Below are 20,101 nucleotides of genomic sequence, written 5' to 3' on the forward strand. Positions count from 1 at the left end.
ATATACAACCCTATTAGTGATAAAATGTCCCTAAAAGCTAAAAATGAATTCTAATGAAAATAGAGCCTAGTACATTTATCCTATTGACTATAGCAAGATGGTATAAAAAAATTAAAATTCCTTGCTTTCCTACTTGGGAAAAAGTTTCAGTCTACTTTTAGAGAATCATTGAGCCAAAGGATTTTTGAAGAGTTTGGTGAGAGGTAAATGTGGTATTTGTTTCTGTTGTTTTTGTGAAATCAGTATAATGTATTATTTGGGGGCCTCCCGGCATTTCAGATCAACTTTCTCGCTTACACATGATTTTGAAGCCATTTATGCTGAGGAGAATCAAGAAAGATGTGGAAAATGAACTATCTGACAAGGTAAGTAAAGAAGACCTCATGGGTTTAAGCCTCAATAGGCACCAACTTAAGATTCCAGGGGGAGAAATTTATTGATATATGTTTAGTTGAAGTTTGCTTGAAGGAAGATGTTTAAACTTGCATGGATCAAAGAGGACTTAAAATGAGGCAAATAATTGAAGAAAATAACATCTTTTTTTCTTCTTTTGAAATACTTTTTACTGGAGAATTTGAAACATTACAAAAGTAGAAAGATAGTATAATGAATCCCCTTGATCCATTGTTCCGTGACAATAATCATTAACTCTATCTCTCTCTTATTCAAAAGCAAATGCCGGATGTTTTATAAATGAATATTTGTTTATAAAGTATTTTCATGTGTATTTCTAAAAGATTTGGTTTTTTGAAACACTGCCTAACCGCATGCCATTATCACACCTATTTAAAAAGACCAGTTCCATGATAGCATCACGTATCTAGTCAGTGTTCAGATATCTCCAGTTGTCTTTGTGTGTGTGTCTCTCTTCTTCAAAGAATTAATTTGTAGCCGGGTGCGGTGGCTCATGCCTATAATCCCAGCACTTTGGGAGGCTGAGGCAGGCGGATCACGAGGTCAGGAAATTGAGACCATCCTGGCTAACACAGTGAAACCCCGTCTCTACTAAAAATACAAAAAATTAGCCAGGCATGGCAGCAGGCGCCTGTAGTCCCATCTACTCGGGAGTCTGAGGCAGGAGAATGGCATGAATCCGGGAGGCGGAGCTTGCAGTGAGCCAAAATTGTGCCACTGCACTCCAGCCTGGGCGACAAAGCAAGTGTCTGTCTCAAAAAAAAAAAAAAAACAGAATTTGTCAGAATAAGGATACAAGCAAGGTCCACACATAGCATTTGGATGGTCTGTCTCTCAGTATCTGGTTTGTTGTTTCTTTTGAGGCAGGTTCTTACTCCTTCACCCACACTGGAGTGCAGTGGCACGATCTTGGCTTACTGTTGCCTTGACCACCTGGGCTCCAGTGATCCTCCCCCGTCAGCCTCCCAAGTAGCTGGGACTACAGGTGTGTGCCACAATACCTGGCTAATTTTTGTATTATTATTATTATTTTTTGTAGCGACCAGTTTTGCCATGTTGCCCATGCTGGTCTCAAACTCCTGAGTTCAAGGGATTTACCCGCCTGGGCCTCAAAGTGCTGGGATTACAGGTGTGAGCCACTGTGCCCAACCTCTTAGTATCTTTTAATCCCTCCCTCCTTTTTTTCCCCTTGTAATTTTTTTTTTTTTTTGGTAAGAGAAGGGCTCGCTCTATCACCCATGGTGGAGTGCAGTGCTGCAATCATGGCTCACTTCAGCTTTGACCTCCTTGGCTCAAGCAGTCCTCCCACCTCAGCCTCCCTAGTAGCTGGGTCTACAGGTGTACACCACCACACCTGGCTAATTTTTCTTTTTTTTCTAGAGACAAGATCTTGCTATGTTGCCCAGACTAATCTTGAACTCCAGCAGTCCTCCCACCTCAACCTCCCAGAGTGCTAGGACTATAAGCATGAGCCACCGTGCTGGACTTAAAAAATCAGGGATTGTATGTATATCCTCTTCAAAGAGAGGAGTAGAACTGTACCTTTATTTAATCTTTTTTCTCAAAATCTTGATGGGCAGTTTTTTGAAATTGGCTGATTTTAGCTAATAAATAGCAATGTCACATAGATACAACTGAGAGAAGGAAGACATTTTATTTAAAAAATGAATCCCTAATGCATTTATATTTAAAGGGTCATGTAAACAATAGCAGTTCATTGTTTAAAAAATTTTTTTTTTTTCTGAGACTGGATTTTTTACTCTGTCACCCAGGCTGGAATGCAGTAGCACGGTCATGACTCACTGCAGCCTCAAACTCTAGGGTTCATGGGATCCCCCCACTTCAGCCTCCCTAGTAGATGGTACTATAGGTGCACACCACCATGCCTGGCTAATTTTTCATTTTTTACTTATTTATTTATTTTTTTTTGAGACTGAGTCTTGCTCTGTCGACCGGGCTGGAGTGCAGTGGCGTCATCTCAGCTCACTGCTACCTCCGCCTGCCGGGTTCAAGCGACTCTCCTGCCTCAGCCTCCCGAGTAGCTGGGACTACAGGTGTGTGCCACTATACCCAGCTAATTTTTGTATTTTTAGTAGAGATGAGGTTTCAACATGTTGGTTGGCCAGGATTGTCTTGATCTCTTGACCTCGTGATCCACCCACCTTGGCCTCTCAAAGTGCTGGGATTATAGGCGTGAGCCACCACACCCAGCCCTAATTTTTTATTTTTTAATTTCTATAGAGTCAGGGTCTCACTACGTTGCCCAGGCTGGTCTCAGAACTCCTGGGCTCAAGCAATTCTCCTGCCTTGGCCTCCCAAAGTGCTGGGATTTCAGGTGTGAGTCACTGCACCCAGCTAGTTCATAATTGTTGTTTAGTGCTACATAGGGAGGTGATCTGAAGATCTAGTATGGTTCCTAACCACTGTATAGTGTGTGTTTCTTAAACATCATTTAGTGTTTCCTATCTTACTATAGTTTTGCTAGGGAAAGTTAGAGAAGGCATTAAAGCAAAGATGACATGTGAGCTAGGTTTCAAATGATGAGTTGGCATTTACTAGGAAAATACAGTGGGAATGGGGGGCTGGGCAACAAGGGCAGCATGAGCAAAGATAGAGTAACATTGAAATATGCAGCCTGTTTTGGCTAACTTTCAGATCATTGTGGCTAAGTGGTATGTGAGGAGGTTATGATGGTGAGAAACTCAGTAAGGTAGGTTTGATTATGGGAGAACTTTCTTTTTCTTTTTTTTTTTTCTTTGAGATGGAGTCTCATTTTGTCACCCAGGCTGGAGTGCAATGGTGCAATCTCGGCTCACTGCAACCTCTGCCTCCCGGATTCAAGTGATTCTCCTGCCTCAGCCTCCTGAGTAGCTGGGATTACAGGCACGCGCTACCACACCCTGCTAAGTTTTGTATTTAGTAGAGACGGGGTTTCACTCTGTTGGCCAGGCTGGTCTTGAACTCCTGACCTGTGATCTGCCTGCCTCGGCCTCCCAAAGTGTTGGGATTACAGGCGTGAGCCATTGCGTCCGGCCTGATTATTGGAGGCTTTCTTTGCCGAGATGAGAAGTTTCAACATTTTACTATAGGCAAAAATGCACATTGAAGATTTTTCAGCAGTTGAATTCCTTTATAAGCTATATGTGGAAAGTATATCACAACCAGAAGAAACTGGAGGCAGGAAGACCACAAAATATTATCAGTCTATGCTAGATCAGATGAGGGCCAGCAGTAGGGCAATGGGTATGGTTAGAAAGGGTGGTAGATTCCAAGCTGAATTGAAGGTTTTAGGAAATACTAGAACATGAGGTGTCAGAGAGCATTCAGAGGTAAGTTAAGTTTGTCTTTCCCAACTGAAGGAATGGTAATGCTATTAAGCAATTTAGTAAATTGTGGAAAAGAGAACTGTTTTTCTGACACATCACATATGCAATTGCTGCAGACTGAGTGATACTCTTAGAGTTAGTAGTTGCAGGTACTGGCCTGAATTATGTTTGGGAATATATTTTTGTATGTTACTGTGATGACTGTTAGTTGGCACAGTTAGAAATGGAAGAAATTGCCCAGGGAAAGCAAATGGAATGAGTGATGAAGAGAAGAGGGCCAAGGAATATAAATTTTTTTCTGAATGATTGTCCACATTCACAGGTTTATAGAGATACTGAGTTCACATATGTTTATTCTCAATCATAATATGGTTTGTGTGTGTTTTCAACTTTAAGCTGATGCTGAATTTTCTTAAAAACTACTTTTCCAAATATAAATGTTCTTACTGATTTTTAGATTGAGATTCTAATGTATTGCCAACTGACCAGCCGACAGAAGCTGTTATATCAGGCACTAAAGAACAAAATTTCCATTGAGGATTTATTGCAGTCTTCTATGGGCTCTACCCAACAAGCACAGAACACCACCAGCAGCCTCATGAATCTGGTTATGCAGTTTAGGAAGGTAAGAGCTTAGGTCAGTTGCCTTGAAGTTTTGGTTTTTGTTTTTTGAGATAGAATTGTCTTGTTCTATCGCCCAGGCTGGAGTGCAATGGCACAATCTCGGCTCACTGCAACCTCTGGTTCCCAGGTTCAGGCAATTCTCCTGCTTCAACCTCCCAAGGAGCTGAGACTACAGGAGCCTACCACCACACCTGGCTAATTTTTGTATTTTTAGTAGAGATGAGGCTTCCCCATGTTGGTCAGGCTGGTCTCAAACTCTTGGCCTCAAGTGATCCACCCGCCTCGGCCTCCCAAAGTGCTGGGTGAGCCACTGTGCCTGGCCTTGAGATTGTCTTTATTAACCTATTTCAAGAAAAACAGTCTATCCTTGATGCCAGATAAACAAAGGCTGTTAATGAGATGAAAATGGGAAAGTATCCATTCCCAAAGGTAAACATTTGGGATTTGGGATCCCCTGTCATTACGTATAATGATGTCTGCATGTGGTAATATTGTCTTACCATTTCCCTTCCTTTTAGGTGTGTAATCACCCAGAGTTATTTGAACGACAAGAAACTTGGTCTCCATTTCATATTTCCCTAAAGCCATACCACATTTCAAAGTTTATCTACCGTCATGGACAGATCAGGGTCTTCAATCATTCACGAGACAGGTAGGGAAGTGTTACTATCTATTCACTATTAGTGTTTTATAATTTACAATTTTACAGCTTAGTAGATAAATTTAGTGGAGAGAATATGAGTTCCCCAGCAATGAGGCATTTAAGCAAAGGGTGGACAACTATTTGTTGAGGGATCTTATGGAAGGAATTTGAGCACTGTGTTTTGGTTTTTTTTTGTTTTGTTTTTTTTTAAGACGGAGTCTCACTCTGTCGCCCAGGCTGGAGTGCAGTGGCGCGACCTCGGCTCACTGCAAGCTCCGCCTCCCGGGTTCACGCCATTCTCCTGCCTCAGTCTCCCGAGTAGCTGGGACTACAGGCGCCTGCCACCGCGCCCGGCCAATTTTTTGTATTTTTAGTAGAGACGGGGTTTCACCGTGTTAGCCAGGATGGTCTCGATCTCCTGACCTCGTGATCCGCCCGTCTCGGCCTCCCAAAGTGCTGGGATTACAGGCATGAGCCACCGTGCCTGGCCGGAATTTGAGCACTGTTAAAACTTCAGCTAGGTGGCCTTAAAGGCCCTAGTCACTTCTGGTTCTTCTTTGAATCAGGAATGTGCACCGATTTATAAATATGTACTTGGCAGCAAGTATGCATATCTATGCCCCATTGCTGAAATTGGTTTGTGGTGGCTTACTTTACATTTGGAATTGCACTTATGGGTGAACTGATTGTATTGTAAGTTAATCAAATTTACCTTTTTCTCAGAGTCAGCAATGATAAATTTAGTAAAGTTTGAAGTGGTTGTTAAGGTAATACACTAGAGACGACCTCCATTCAGAAAATAGATGTGTGGTCCATTCCACACCTGTGAGTTAGTATGGCTGTGGCTTCTGAATTTTTAAACAAGTTCCCAGAGGTTTTTTCTGCATATCAACATTTGAGAACCATGGATTTAGAAAGCTCTTTTGTAGAGAAACTCATCACCAATATTTAGTTTAATGAAACTGAAATTGAAACACATTTCTTAGATTTTACTTCATGAGTTATTTGTAGCTCCAGGTTAATATTTAACTTGAGCTGGGGGGAGCAGGCCAGAGCTGTACTGCTTTTTGTTTTATATAGTATACGATACCTTAGGGCACTAGAATTGTGATTCTCTGAAATAAAATGAGACTACTTTTAATTTGTATTATCTTCTTACACTTTCACTAAATACTTTGTATTTTTTTAAATGTATGCTATGATTTTTGCCTGGTAATATGGCAAGAAACTTCTTAAAAGTGAAACAATTTCAAAACTAAAAGGTTTTACTTGGTATGGAACCTCTAGTCTAGTTAACTTTCCATTATTTATGTTTGGGTTTGGCCTTATTTTATTTACTTACTTTGCAGGTGGTTAAGGGTTCTTTCTCCATTTGCACCAGACTATATCCAACAGTCTCTCTTTCACAGAAAAGGTAGGTGTTTTGATCTTTGGGAAAGGAGATTTGTCAGGGTTTTACCAGGATGCTCTTTGTTTTGCTGAGAGACTGATTTAGAACAAGTATTAGTTTTGCCTATATGGTAGGCCTTTATTTATAAAATCTTGATAAGATTTAATTAAGGAAATTAGTTGTCTTTATAGGCTCTGTGAGTTGTAGTTATGAGAGGAAAAAGTAGAAAATAGTATTATTGACTTTCCATCTTTATTTTATACCTGCCTTTCAAGAATTTCTTGCCCTTGAAACTTGACAAAGTTGGTGCTGGACTCTCTCATTAATGAGACTTCCTTCCGTCTTAGCCTAAGGAAAAGAAGCTACTCAACTTTGCTCATTGTCCAAAATATTAAGGCCAAGGTTCAGAACCTTTCACTTCTATCCTGTCCTTTTCTTTTTCCTAGCATTGGACAAAGAGAAGGCATTTAGGCAAGCATCCAAAAATCCCAAAGGTAATGTAGGAGCCATCTCTAGTCTAGTCCATATATATATGCCATATCTCATAGACCTGCCTCTCTTATGTGTATTTGTAGTATAAAGGTGTGGCACCCTAACTTGCACCAAAGTGGCTAGATCAGAACCTTTAGAATAGCGTTTTGTTCTTAAGTCAAAACTCAGCAGTTGAGCAGGCTTTAACTGAGCATCGTCTCTTGGTTTGCTGTTGGGTTTCAAATTGTCTTTTATATTTCAGGTATTAATGAAGAAAGCTGTTTCTCTTTCCTTCGCTTTATTGATATATCTCCAGCAGAAATGGCAAACCTTATGCTTCAGGGACTTTTGGCCAGGTGAGAGGTTTGCTTATTGTTTGATAAGAGGCCAATTAGGAATAAATAGGATAGATATTGAATACTGTGGAATTAAATATTTAATATTATATCATCTTAGAGAACTTGTCGTTAATTTTCTTTCATTAAGAATAAAGTTTGTAGGCCGGGCACGGTGGCTCATGCCTGTAATCCCAGCACTTTGGGAGGCCGAAGCAGGTGGATCACCTGAGGTCGGCAGTTCAAGACCAGCGTGACCAACACGGAGAAACCCCATCTCTTAAAAAATACAAAATTAGTTGGACATGGTGGTGCATGCCTGTAATTCCAGCTACTCGAGAGGCTGAGGCAGGAGAATTGCTTGAACCTGGGAAGTGGAGGTTGCCGTGAGCTGAGATCACGCCATTGCACTCCCGCCTGGATCAGTTGAGGCCAGCCTGGATCAATTGAGGCAACAAGTGCAAAACTCCGACTCAAGAAAAAAAAAAAATAATAATAATAAAGTTTGTTGGCCAGGCCCAGGCACAGTGGCTCACACTTGTAATCCCAGCACTTTGGGAGGCCAATGGGTGGATCACTTAAGGTCAGGAGTTCAAGACCAGCCTGGGTAACATGGTGAAACCCCATTTCTACCAAAAATACAAAAATTAGCTGGGTGTGGTGGTACACTCCTGTAGTCCCAGCTACTCAGGAGGCCAAGGCAGGAGAATTGCTAACCCAGGAGGCGGAGGTTGCAGTGAGTCAAGATCGCTCCACTGTGCTCCAGCCTGGACAACAGAGCAAGACTCAGTCTCAAAACAGAACAAAACAAACAAAAAGACTTTAATTTGTTATTCATAAGTGAATTGTACCTTTCTTTTGCTCATTTAGTAATCGTATGATGCTTCATAATATATCTTAAATAGGCCAGGCGCGGTGGCTAATGCCTGTAATCCAGCACTTTGGGAGGCCAAGGCAGGTGGGTCACCTGAGGTCAGGAGTTTGAGAGCAGCCTGGCCAACATGGTGAAACCCCGTCTGTAATAAAAACACAAAAATTAGCCGGGCATGGTGCCATGCGCCTGTTTCAGCTACTCAGGAGGCTGAGGTGGGAGAATTGCTTGAACCCAGGAGGCAGAGGTTGCAGTGAGCCTAGATCATGCCACTGTACCCCAGCCTGGGCAACAGAACAAGAATATATATATATATATATATATATATGTATACACACACACACACACACACCTTAAATATAAACTGTTTAGGCTTTTCTCCCATAATTTCTAGTAAGTCTTGTTTTACTTGTTTCTACAGGGCAAGTGGAGGCTGGTGATTCGCTTAGTTAGTGATTGCAGCATAGCCTGCCTCAAGTGTTCTGGGAAGTTTAATTCTTTGTTCTTTGGTATAATGGTTCTCACTGATTTTATTACTTTTGATTTATGTAATTAGAAGTGGTTATCTCCTTAATGCGAAGGAATTTTTTTTTTTCCCCCGAGATGAAGTCTCACTCGGTCACCTAGGTTGGAGTGCAGTGGCTTGATTTTGGCTCACTGCAACCTCTGCTTCCTGGGTTCAAGTTATTCTCCTGCCTCAGCCTCCCAAGTAGCTGGGATTACAGGCGTGCAGAACCACGCCTGGCTAATTTTTTGTATTTTTTTTTTTGTAGAGGTGAGGTTTCACCATTTTGGCCAGGCTGTTCCCAAACTCCTGGCCTCAATTGATCTGCCTGTCTCATTCTCCCAAAGTGCTGGGATTAAAGGTGTGAGCCACCGTGCCCAGCCAAGGTGAATTTTTTTTTTTTTTGAGACAGAGTCTCGCTCTTTCTCCCAGGCTGGAGTACAATGGCACAATCTCGGCTCACTGCAATCTCGACCTCCTGGGTTCAAGCGATTCCCACGCCTCAGCCTCCCAAGTAGCTGGGATTACAGGTGCCCGCTACCATGCCCTTTTGTAGTTTTAGTAGAGACTGTGTTTTGCCATCTTGGTCAGCCTGGTCTCAAACTCCTGACCTCAGATATTCCACCTGCCTCGGCCTCCCAAAGTGTTGGAATTACAGGCGTGAGCCACTGCGCCTGGCAATTTTTTTTAAATACTGATAGGAGCTTTGCGGAGGATTTTAGTTTTCATAGTAGCAAACCATGTAATGCGAAATAATTTATCTGAAAGTAGGAAAGTAGGAAAGAACTGTTTCTAAAATGATAAAGATTTACAAAAGAGTTATGTTAATGAGAGACAATCCTTGGATCATTCCTTGCTGCTATGAACGACCCTCAAACCTCCATGGAGCACTGAATAAGCATGTCTGCTGTGGTTTGTTTCAGATGGTTAGCTCTTTTCCTGTCTCTGAAAGCCTCCTACAGGCTCCATCAGCTACGCTCCTGGGGAGCACCAGAAGGGGAGAGCCACCAGAGATATCTGAGAAACAAGGATTTCCTTCTTGGGGTTAATTTTCCACTCTCCTTTCCAAACCTTTGCAGCTGCCCTTTGTTAAAGGTAAGCAATTATTTGAGCATAAATTACCACTTAGTATCTTCTTTCCTTTTCCTTGAATCAGTAAAAATACTAGTAAAGTAAATGAAGGCCTGACAGAACCAAAAAGTTCCCAGAGGAGTGGGTGGTGCAGCGTATTGAGTTCTAACTTAATTTACACTTTGCATATATATTTTTGAGTGTATTTATATTTTCAAAATGTTTATTTTTTACAATACTGTGAAGTACACAGATCTTAAGTGTACAGCTCTGTGAATTTATATGTGTATACACTTGTGTAACAACCACCTAGATCAATATGTAGAACACTTCCAGCTCCCTCATGCTCCTTTCCATTTAGTAGCTCTAGTTTAGAAAAAGACAAACCAGCAATTAAAGGTAATTGCCATATTCTACTTGTGTCACCATAGATTATTTTTGCCTGTTTGTGAACTTTATATAAATGGAATTATCTTGTACGTACGCTTTTGTAACTGGGATTTTTCACTCAGTATTATTTATGAGATTTGTCCATGTCGTATATAGCATTCTTTTTTTATGGCTATGAAGTATTACATTGTCTGAATGGACCACAATTTATTAATCTGTTCTACTGTGGTAGATATTTTGGTTGTTTCCAGTTCTAGGCTATTATGAATAAAACCCCTATGCACATTTGTCTACATGTTATTTGATGAATGCAAACACTCCTTTCTTTGGTGTTTATGTCCAGGAATGGAATTGCTACACTGTCGAGTATAACCCTGTTTAGATTTAGTAGCTTTTGCCAAACGTTTTTCCAAAATAGTTTTATAAATTTATATTTGCACCTACAGTATGTGAGATTTGCTATTTTTCAGCATCCTCCACTACACCTGGGAATGGCAGTCTGTTTTGTTCTGTTGTGTTGTGTGACTCCTTGTGAATAATCATTCCTTATAGTTGTAATTATTTTTATGAATGTGTAGTGGCATCTCATTGTGATCTTAAATTGTATTTCCATGAAAAGTAATGATATTATGTACAGTTTCATACAATTCTTGGCCCTTACAGAATAGTAGGTGACAAAGAAGGTGAAAAAAGGTGACAGGAACTGAAGTTATAGCTGTAGGTCCAGGTCATATGGCACCTCATAAGAATTGCTGAGGGTTTGGAATTTATTCTGAGTGAAATGAGTAATACTAGAGAGTTTTGAGAAGAGGAGTGACAGTTCGTTTGTTATAGTCCTTCAGCTAGATTGAAGTTTAGAAACTAGGTCATTTTCCTTGTATCCTATAGAAAACGTTAATGGGGTAGTTTGACAGTTACTGTTGTAGGATGAAGGACATTCTTTGGCTAGGTCATTTGCATTTGCCCCCTGTGCACCGAAAAGCTCACATGATTTCCTTCTCTTCTATTTTCCCAGTTGGTTTCTTAAGCATTGCTCCATGTAATTTTTGGACTTTGGAGAGGGAATCAGTAATGCAAATTAATGTAATTGGATTCCAGCCTGTTTGGAATAATGCTGTCAGTGGTGGCAGGGTGATTTCCTGCTGGTGAAATATTCCTAGTACGTCTACTGGGAACACTGGCATGTCTGAAGAGTTGCTTAACCTTCTGTAAAAGATTAATTCCTTCTCTCAACCCCTAAATTTGGTAATATATGTTACTACTGTAATACATTTTTATCAATTCTGCTTTTTATACAAAAAGCACCATTCTTCCAAGAGATTGTTGTTCCCTATTATATGGACACCTGCATTTTTCTTAACGCTAGAGATATGCATCACTCATTTGTATTCTTCTCTGTTTTCTGAAAATATTATAGTGTGTTCCAGAGTGTCTGCTTAGTGAGGTCCTTATATCAGTTAGAATTGCCTGAGAAATGCAGGTGTGGTTAGTATGCTTTATGGGAAACTGGTCATAAAATATGTTTACCCAGTTGAAAGATTCACTATATTTACTCATTTTAATTTTATCCCATGTTGTGGATAGACATTTGCTCTTGTAGTGGTTTAGAGTATACACTGAATTAATGAGCTGTTGGGCCACAGGGAGCTGAAAGCTTATATATGTGTGGAGACACTGTTCTGCTTTCAATCTCATCATCCTTATCTCCAACATATGTATGTATATTGAAATACCAACCAAGTAGTATATTTTGCTAGAGCTTATTGTTCTTATAATTAATGATAAGACTGTCAGCTGGGCGTGGTGGCTCACACCTGTAATCCCAGCACTTTTTGAGTCCAAGGCAGGCAGATCCCTTGAGGTCAGGAATTCAAGACCAGCCTAGCCAACGTAGTGAAACCCCGCATCTACTAAAAATACAAAAATTAGCTGGGTGTGGTGGCACACGCCTGTAATCCCAGCTACTCGGGAGGCTGAGGCGTGAGAATCGCTTGAACCCGGGAGGCTGAGGTTACAGTAAGTGGAGATTACACCACTGCACTCCAGCCTGGGTGACAGAGCGAGACTCCGCCTTAGAAAAAAGACTGTCAGTTTTAAAAGATCTCTGCTTTCAGGGCCATGAGTGTTGGCTTGGGCCTGTAATCCTAGCACTTCGGAAGGCCAAGGTGAGAGTATCGTTTGAGCCCAGGAGTTCAAGACCAGCCTAGGCAAAATAGTGAGACCCCATATCTACTAAAAAATTTTAAAAATTAGGTGGGGCGTGGTGGCTCACCCTTGTAATCCCAGCACTTGGGGAGGACGAGGTGGGCGGATCCCTTGAGGTCAGGAATTCAAGACCACCTTGGCCAATGGTGAAACCCTGTCTCTATTAAAAATACAAAAACAGTTAGCCGGGTGTGGTGGCACATGCCTGTAATCTCAGCCTACTCAGGAGCCTGAGGCAGGAGAATCTCTTGAACCTGGAGGCAGAAGTTGCAGTGAGCCGAGATCATGCAACTGCACTCCAGCCTGGGCGACAGAGCAAGATTCTGTCTCAAAAATAAAATTAAAAATTAGCCAAGCATGGTGGTGGGTGCCTGTAGTCCCAGCTACTCAGTAGTCTGAGGCAGGAGAATCCCTTGAACCCAGGATGTCAAGGCTGCAGTGAACCCTAATTGCATCACTGTACTCCAGCTTCAGTGACAGAGCAAGACCCTGTCTCAAAAAAAAAAAAGGAAGTCTTTCCTTTCAGCCACGCAAAATGATCTTTAGATATTATCCACTCTTAAAGGTTAGCCTAGGTTCTGAATAAAGAACTAGAAGCCGGCTGGGTGCAGTGGCTCATGCCTGTTATTCCCAGTATTTTGGGAGGCCGAGGCGGGTGGATCACCTGAGGTCAGGAGTTCAAGACCAGCCTGGCCAACGTAGTGAAACCCCGTCTCTACTAAAAAAAATACAAAAATTAACTGGGCGTGGTGGTGGATGCCTGTAATCCCAGCTACTAGGGAGGCTGAGGGAGAGAATTGCTTGAACTCAGGAGGTGGAGGTTGCAATGAGCCAAGATTGCGCCATTGCACTCCAGCCTGGGGAACAGGAGCAAAACTCCGTCTCAAAAAAAGGAAAAAAAAAAAAAAGAACTAGAAGCTCCAGATGTAACAATTAACAATAATGTAGAGGCTAGGCATGGTGGCTCATGCCTATAATTCCAACACTTTGGGAGGCTGAGGCGGGATGATCGCTTGAGCCCAGGAGTTAGAGACCAGCCTGGCCAACATGACAAAACCCCGTCTCTACCAAAAAAATACAAAAATTAGCCAAGCATGATGCCGTATACCTGTAGTTCCAGCTACTTGGGAGGCTGAGGTGGGAGGATTGGGAGGCTGAGGTGGAAGGATCGCCTGAGCCCGGGAGGTTGAGGCTACAATAAACGGTGATCCCACCACTGCACTCTGAGCCTCAGAGAGTGACAGAGTGAGACCCTCTACGTCTTTGCAAGAATGTGGCATTGTCTGTCTCTTCATTTAAACTTTGTTGGGTAGTGGTGTCTTATTATGTCTTTAGTTAATTTTCTCTTGTGAAAATGATATCGAATACCTTTTCTGGTGTTTATTGGCCATTTGGATAATTGCCTTTATGAAACGTTTGTTCAGAACTCTTGTTTATTTTTCTATTGGGCCGACTGTATTTTTCTTATGATTTGTGGTTCTTTGTATATTACAAATATCTTCTACTCTATAACTTTCTCATTTTCAGTGGTACCCTCCCCTGCCCACCCTTTTTTTTGAAACAGGATCTGGATTGTTCTGTTGCCCAGGCCGGAATGCACTGATGCAGTCGTAGCTCAGAATTAGGATTAGGTTAGGGTTAGGTTTGCTGTGTTGTTCAGGCTGGCCTTGAACTCTGGCCTCAAACAATCCTCCGGCCTCAGCCTCCCAAAGTGCTGGGACTTAGGCATGACCCACTGCACCCAGCCTCAGTGTTGGCTTCTGATGAATAGTTAGTAATTTTTGTATCCTGTTGAAGAATTCTTTGCCTCCAACAAATTCACGAAGATTATTCTATTTCTCTCCATATCCCATTTATTGAAAAGACCATTCTTACTGGACTGTAGCATCACTTGTCAAACAGGTGTCTATGTATGTGTTGGACAGTTTCTGAACTCTATTCTCTTCCATGAACCCATTTGACTATCCTTGAACCAGTGCTACTCTATCTTAATAAGTACAGCTTCACAGTAAGTCTTGATAACTGGTGCACAGATCCTCTGATTTTGCATTTCTTCTGTATTGTTTTGGCTGTTCTTAGCCCTTCGTGTATTCATGTAAATTTTAGAATTGGCATATAAATCTTATTTTATCATATTTTCTTTCCTTTTTTTTGGTAGCGGCAGGGTCTCACTATGTTGTGTCCAGGCTGGTCTTGAACTCCTAGGCTTAAGCAGTACTCCCACTGGTCTCCCAAAGTGCTGGGATTACAGTTGTGAGCCCATGTGCTCGGCTAAATCTTATTTTAATCTCACCTCTTTTTAGCAGTCTAGGTAGTATAGGTCAGTAGTCTCCAAATGTTTTGGTTATGTACCCCTGTAATAACAACATTCTTACTCTATTTCTCCAATGTCTGTATGCTATTTTGTTTTAAATTATATACATGTACTAACATATTAATATTTACATTGTGAAGTTTATGTGTGCCTACCTTGGAAACCACTGATATGAACAGTTTATTTGAATAGGGAATGGTGATAGAGGGGAGACTCAATGTTTACTATAGAAGATATTCCTGTGTTTTACATACTGTACATTGTTTTTCAAACTTTTAAATTATTTAACCTCAAAGGTCCATGGGGGGCATGGATTTGTATATCGTAAATGCTTATCGATTGAATGAATCTCCAGTGTAGACTGTGATCTTTGGGAATTGTCTGGTGCTTCTTTTTTCATTGCTCTAGGCTACCTTCAGAACAGCCTCTTCCCAATGTTAGTCCAGTCCAGCAAGGAGAAACATATGTAATTAATGTTGTTTACAAACATACTGCTGCATACCACAGTAGGCAGAGTGTTAACAATCATTATCCCTGTGCTGTATTTGGAAGGGTCACTCATGCACATATTGAAAATATGCACTCATGCTTAAAAACACACACTCACTTAATGTGGTTCAAGATAAGACTTTTAAATACTACACAATTAACTGAGTAATGGTAGATAATTAATGGTAGAGTTCAGAATGGGAGAAGATCACTTTATAGAAATAGTATTGTTAAGTTGGATCTAGGCCAGGTGTGGTGTTGGCTCATGCCTTTAATCCCAGTACTTTAGGAGCCTGAGGTGGGAGGATTGCTTGGAGCCAGGAGGCAAGACCAGCCTGGGCCACATAGTGAGACTGTGTCTCTAACTTTGAAAAAGTTGGATTTTGAGTGGTAGAGATTTGGATAGGAGGAACATAATTCCAAGTTAAGGATTTGAGCCAAAATAAAGGACAGTAATGACAGAAGAGTCTAGAAGGGTAAGTTTGGAAAGTCTTTGAATGCCACCCTATGCTGGTTTAGATAATAAGCTTGTTATCCCAGCCCTATTTGTCTTACTTTCTTCAACAGATGCTAAAAGTTGTATTCCTCTGGGTCAAATGTTGGTAGCCACTGTGAAGCCATGAGAAGGAGTATTCTGGTAGCGGGTTCAGTAAGGCTGCTAAATCACCGGAGTCATTATATCAAACCAGTTGGGATCTTTGTTATTTGTATTTTATGAAGATTAACCTCAGAGTGTGATATCAGGAAGAATGGAGGCAGCAATCCATGTTAAAGAAGATGTTAAGCAAAAGTTTCAAGTGTCAGGTACTAAAGACCCGATAGCAATGGTCGTTAACAGAAAGATCATAGAAAAGGAATCAAGGGACTTTGATCAGTTTGGATATGGATGGGCATTGGAGATGGAAAAATTATTTCAAAAAGCCAGAGTTCAGGAGAGGATCCAGAGGGAATCTTAAGTTCCATATCAAGTTTAAAGCAAAAACTAAAGAGTGAGATTAAGAACTCTTTGATTGTGAGTACAGATAGAAAAGAGAAGGCAGAAGCCCAGTGGTAAGGATTTTTAGGGAGAAAGATCCTGGTTAGGAGGTGTAGAGAATGAGTATTGAAGTGTGACAGTTAAAAAGAAAAAGTAAGATATTTCAGAAGGGGAGTTTGGTTTAAGTGAAAGTTGACTTTTTTAAGAGAAAAGAGTTACAGATTTCACAATGAAAAGGGAAGAAGATGTCGGGTGCAGTAGCTCACGCCTGTAATCCCAGCACTTTGGGAGGCCGAGGTGGGCGGATCACCTGAGGTCAGGAGACCAGCCTGGCAAACATGGCAAAACCCTGTCTCTACTAAAAATAAAAAAAAACTAGCCAGGCATGGTGGCTTGTGGCTGTAATCCCAGCTACTAGGGAGGCTGAGGCAGGAGAATCACTTGAAAACGGGAGACGAAGGTTGCAGTGAGCTGAGATCATGGCACTGCACTCCAGCCTGGGCGACAAAGCAAGACTCCATCTCAAAAAAAAAAAAAAAAAGAAAGAAAAAAAGGAAGAGGAAGACAGTTAAGAGGATAATAGAACATGCAAGAGAGGCATTTGGTGGGAGTGCACAAGTTGGTTAATTATACTTTTTTTTTTGAGACAGCGTCTTTGTCGCCCAGGCTAGAGTGCAGTGGCACAATCTTGGCTCACTGCAACCTCTGCCTTCCGGGTTCAAGTGATTCTCCTGCCTCAGCCTCTTGAGTAGCTAGGACTACAGGCGTGTGCCACCACTCCAGGCTAATTTTTGTAGTTTTAGTAGAGGTGGGGTTTCACCATGTGGGCCAGGCTGGTCTCGAACTCCTGGTCTCAAGTGATCCTCTCACCTCGGCCTTGCAAAGTGCTGGGATTACAGGCATGAGCCACCGCACCCAGCCCAACTATACTTTTTAATAGGATGGAAAACTCTTGTGAATACTGGCAGGCTGTATAATTAACAGAAAGATATTTCTCTGCCACAAAGAATGTTTTACAATGTCCAGAACAACTAACACTAAGCTTAACATTATTTTATTTAATTAATTAATTTTTTTTTGAGATGATATCTTGCTCTGTTGCCCAGGCTGGAGTGCAGTGGCACGATATTGGCTCACTGCAACCTCTGCCTCCTAGGTTCAAGCTATTCTCCTGCCTCAGCCTCCCAAGTAGTTGGGACTGCAGACATGTGCCAGCACGCCCAGCTAATTTTGTATTTTTAGTAGAGATGGAGTGTCACCATGTTAGCCAGGCTGGTCTTGAACTCCTGACCTCAGGCAGTTTGCCCACCTCAGCTTCTCAGAGTGCTGGGATTATAGGCTTGAGCCATCGTGCCCGGCCTTAAGCTTAACATTTAAAAAAAAAAAGGTTCTATTAAGTGGTTCTCTTTCTCTCTCTTTTTTGTCCTTTTTTCTTCAAGTGAGAAATCAATCTATTTTTAGTTTTTGTTTTGTTTTGTTTTGTTTTTTTGAGACAGAGTCTTGCTCTGTTGCCCAGGCTGGAGTGCAGTGGAGTGACCTCGGCTCACTGCAACCTCCACCTCCCGGGTTTGAGCAATTCTCTTGCCTCAGCCTCCTGAGTAGCTGGGATTACAGGCACCTGCCACCACACCTGGCTAATTTTTGTATTTTTAGTAGAGAGGTGGGGTATTGCCATGTTGGCTAGACTGATCTCAAACTCCTGATCTCAAGTAACTGGCCTGCCTCAGCCTCCCAGAGTTCTGGGATAACAGTCGTGAGCCACTGTGCCTGGCTAAAACCAATTTAAATGTTTGAACATTTTATATAATTCATCTTCCCTTTGTGGTCTGGTTATTTTGGCACTTTTAAGGTTAAATAAGTGTTTGCTGAATGACCTAGTGAATAATGGCACATTGTATTAATGCACCAATATTAATATTAATACTAATATTGGTGCATTGGTACTAATCTTTGGAACATGGTATGTATTAATCTGAGGGAATGTCTTCTAGCCTAAAATTAAAAGTACAGTTTTACTCTTAATATTTTAAATAGAATTTTGTGAAGAGCACTAACTTCTAGGGGTTTAGGGAAAGTGGGCAGGATAGGTAATCTGTTTGATCATTCATTGATCTTATTGCGCTTAGTTATTTTTGCCCTGCATTTGATCTGAGAACTAGAGGTGACACGTTCCTTGGGTAGTAAGGAACACCAGAGAGAAGTGAATCTATAGAAACTTGCAATAGAGGTTGCTAGTGAGCTCAACTATGGATTTTAGCCCCTGTAGTAGTAGTAATATAACATATTATCTTAAAACCTAGAGATTAAAACAATAAACACTTGATATCTCACACTGTTTCTGTTGGCTGGGAACTTGGGAGCAGATTAGCTAAGTGGTTCTTTTTTTTTTTTTTTGAGAGATTGTTGCACTCTGTTGCCCAGGCTGGAGTGCAGTGGTGCGATCTCGGCTCACTGCAACTTCCGCCTCCTGGGTTCCAGTGATCAGTGATTCTCCTGCCTCAGCCTCCTTGAGTAGCTGGGATTACAGGTGTGGGCCATCATGCCCAGCTAATTTTAGGGTTTTTTGTTTTGTTTTGTTTTTGTTTTTGTTTTTGTTTTTTTAGTAGAGATGGGGTTTCACCATGTTGGCCAGACTGGTCTCAAACTCCTGGCCTCATGATCTGCCCACCTTGGCCTCCCAGAGTGCTCAGATTACAGGTGTAAGCTAAGGCGCCAGACTTTTTTTTTTTTTTTTTTTTGAGACAGAGTCTCACTCTGTCCCCTAGATTGGAGTGCAGTGGTGCGATCTTGGCTCACTGCAACCTCCACCTCCCAGTTTCACACCATTCTCCTCCGTCAACCTCCCGAGTAGCTGGGACTACAGGCGCCCGCCATCACGCCCGGCTAATTTTTTTGTGTTTTTAATAGAGACGGGGTTTCACCGTGTTAGCCAGGATGGTCTTGATCTCCCTACCTCGTGATCCATCTGCCTCGGCCTCTCAAAGTGCTGGGATTACAGGCGTGAGCCACCGCACCCGGCTTTTTTTTTTTTTTTCTTTTTTTAAGAGATGTACCCAGCTACTCGGAGAGGCTGAGGCAGGAGAATGGCGTGAACCCGGGAGGCGGAGCTTGCAGTGAGCCGAGATTGCGCCACTGCACTCCAGCCTGGGTGACAAAGCGAGACTCCGTCTCAAAAAAAAAAAAAAAAGAGATGTAGTCTTGCTTTGTCACCCAGGCAAAAGCGTAGTGGTATAGTCATGGCTGACTTCAGCCTCCACCTTCAGGGCTCAAGCAGTCCTCCCACCTCAGCCTCTCAAGTAGCTGGGACTATAGGCAGATGCCACTACACCCAGCTAATTTTTGGATTTTGGTCTCAAGGGATTCCCCTCCTCAGCCTCCCAGAGTGCTGGGATTAGGTGTGAGCCATCACACCTGGCCAAGGAATTTGTGGCCATATAAAACTACCATAGCCCCTTATTTCCATGCTAATCCCATTATATCAGATATTTCATTATGAAATTTGTTTCGGATTTCCTGTTCTGAGATTCTGGCTTAGACTGTAGATGGGTTCTGACTGTAGTACTAGTTCTTAACCAGTTTTTCAACTAGAAAGTATTTTGGACCCTATCCTTGTGCTCTGTTACCTGTGTTTCTTCACAGCAAATGTTAGCTGGGAAAGATAGTAACTATAGTATAATAACGAGGTTTCATTTTCAGCAGGGATTCTTTACTCATAAACTCTTAACTCCTTGTGAGCATTTTTTTTTCTTTTCATTGCAAGCTCTGTATTTTCATTTAATTTTCCACATTAGTTCTGATTATGTAACTTTAGTTATTTGGAAACATAATGCAGAAGAGAAGCAGTTCTCCAGGGAAGACAAATTATGTTTCAAGGTTTTAATGGAAGAATATGCAAGTTGAACCCAGATTCCATGTTCCAGATCAGTTTTAAAAAGTTTGGGGTTATTCTTCGGCCAACAAACCTGAGAAGAGACATGGGGAAATGTAAAAGTTGGAAGGGGTCTCATTATTCTTTCTCTTATGAAATTCAAATAATATTTTAGACTAAAGCTCCTTTGGAGCTAACAAGTTAGTTTT

At 41.6% G+C, this 20,101-nt stretch overlaps 1 protein-coding gene across 2 annotated transcripts in view; it reads left to right on the forward strand.

The window, feature by feature from the left end:
• Nucleotides 1–20,101, forward strand: part of INO80 (INO80 complex ATPase subunit) — a 139,348-nt gene that overhangs the window by 62,484 nt on the left and 56,763 nt on the right. For both annotated transcript variants that reach the window (XM_032176234.2, XM_032176235.2), the window contains exons 19-24: nt 280–365; nt 4,198–4,365; nt 4,883–5,016; nt 6,357–6,421; nt 7,131–7,224; nt 9,503–9,674. In XM_032176234.2, the coding sequence (XP_032032125.1) occupies nt 280–365; nt 4,198–4,365; nt 4,883–5,016; nt 6,357–6,421; nt 7,131–7,224; nt 9,503–9,674 (719 nt within the window). The remainder of the gene's footprint in view (nt 1–279; nt 366–4,197; nt 4,366–4,882; nt 5,017–6,356; nt 6,422–7,130; nt 7,225–9,502; nt 9,675–20,101) is intronic.

The sequence above is a fragment of the Hylobates moloch genome, unplaced genomic scaffold (genome assembly GCF_009828535.3).
Source record: "Hylobates moloch isolate HMO894 unplaced genomic scaffold, HMol_V3 SCAFFOLD_14, whole genome shotgun sequence".
In the NCBI taxonomy this organism is placed as follows: Eukaryota; Metazoa; Chordata; class Mammalia; order Primates; family Hylobatidae; genus Hylobates; species Hylobates moloch.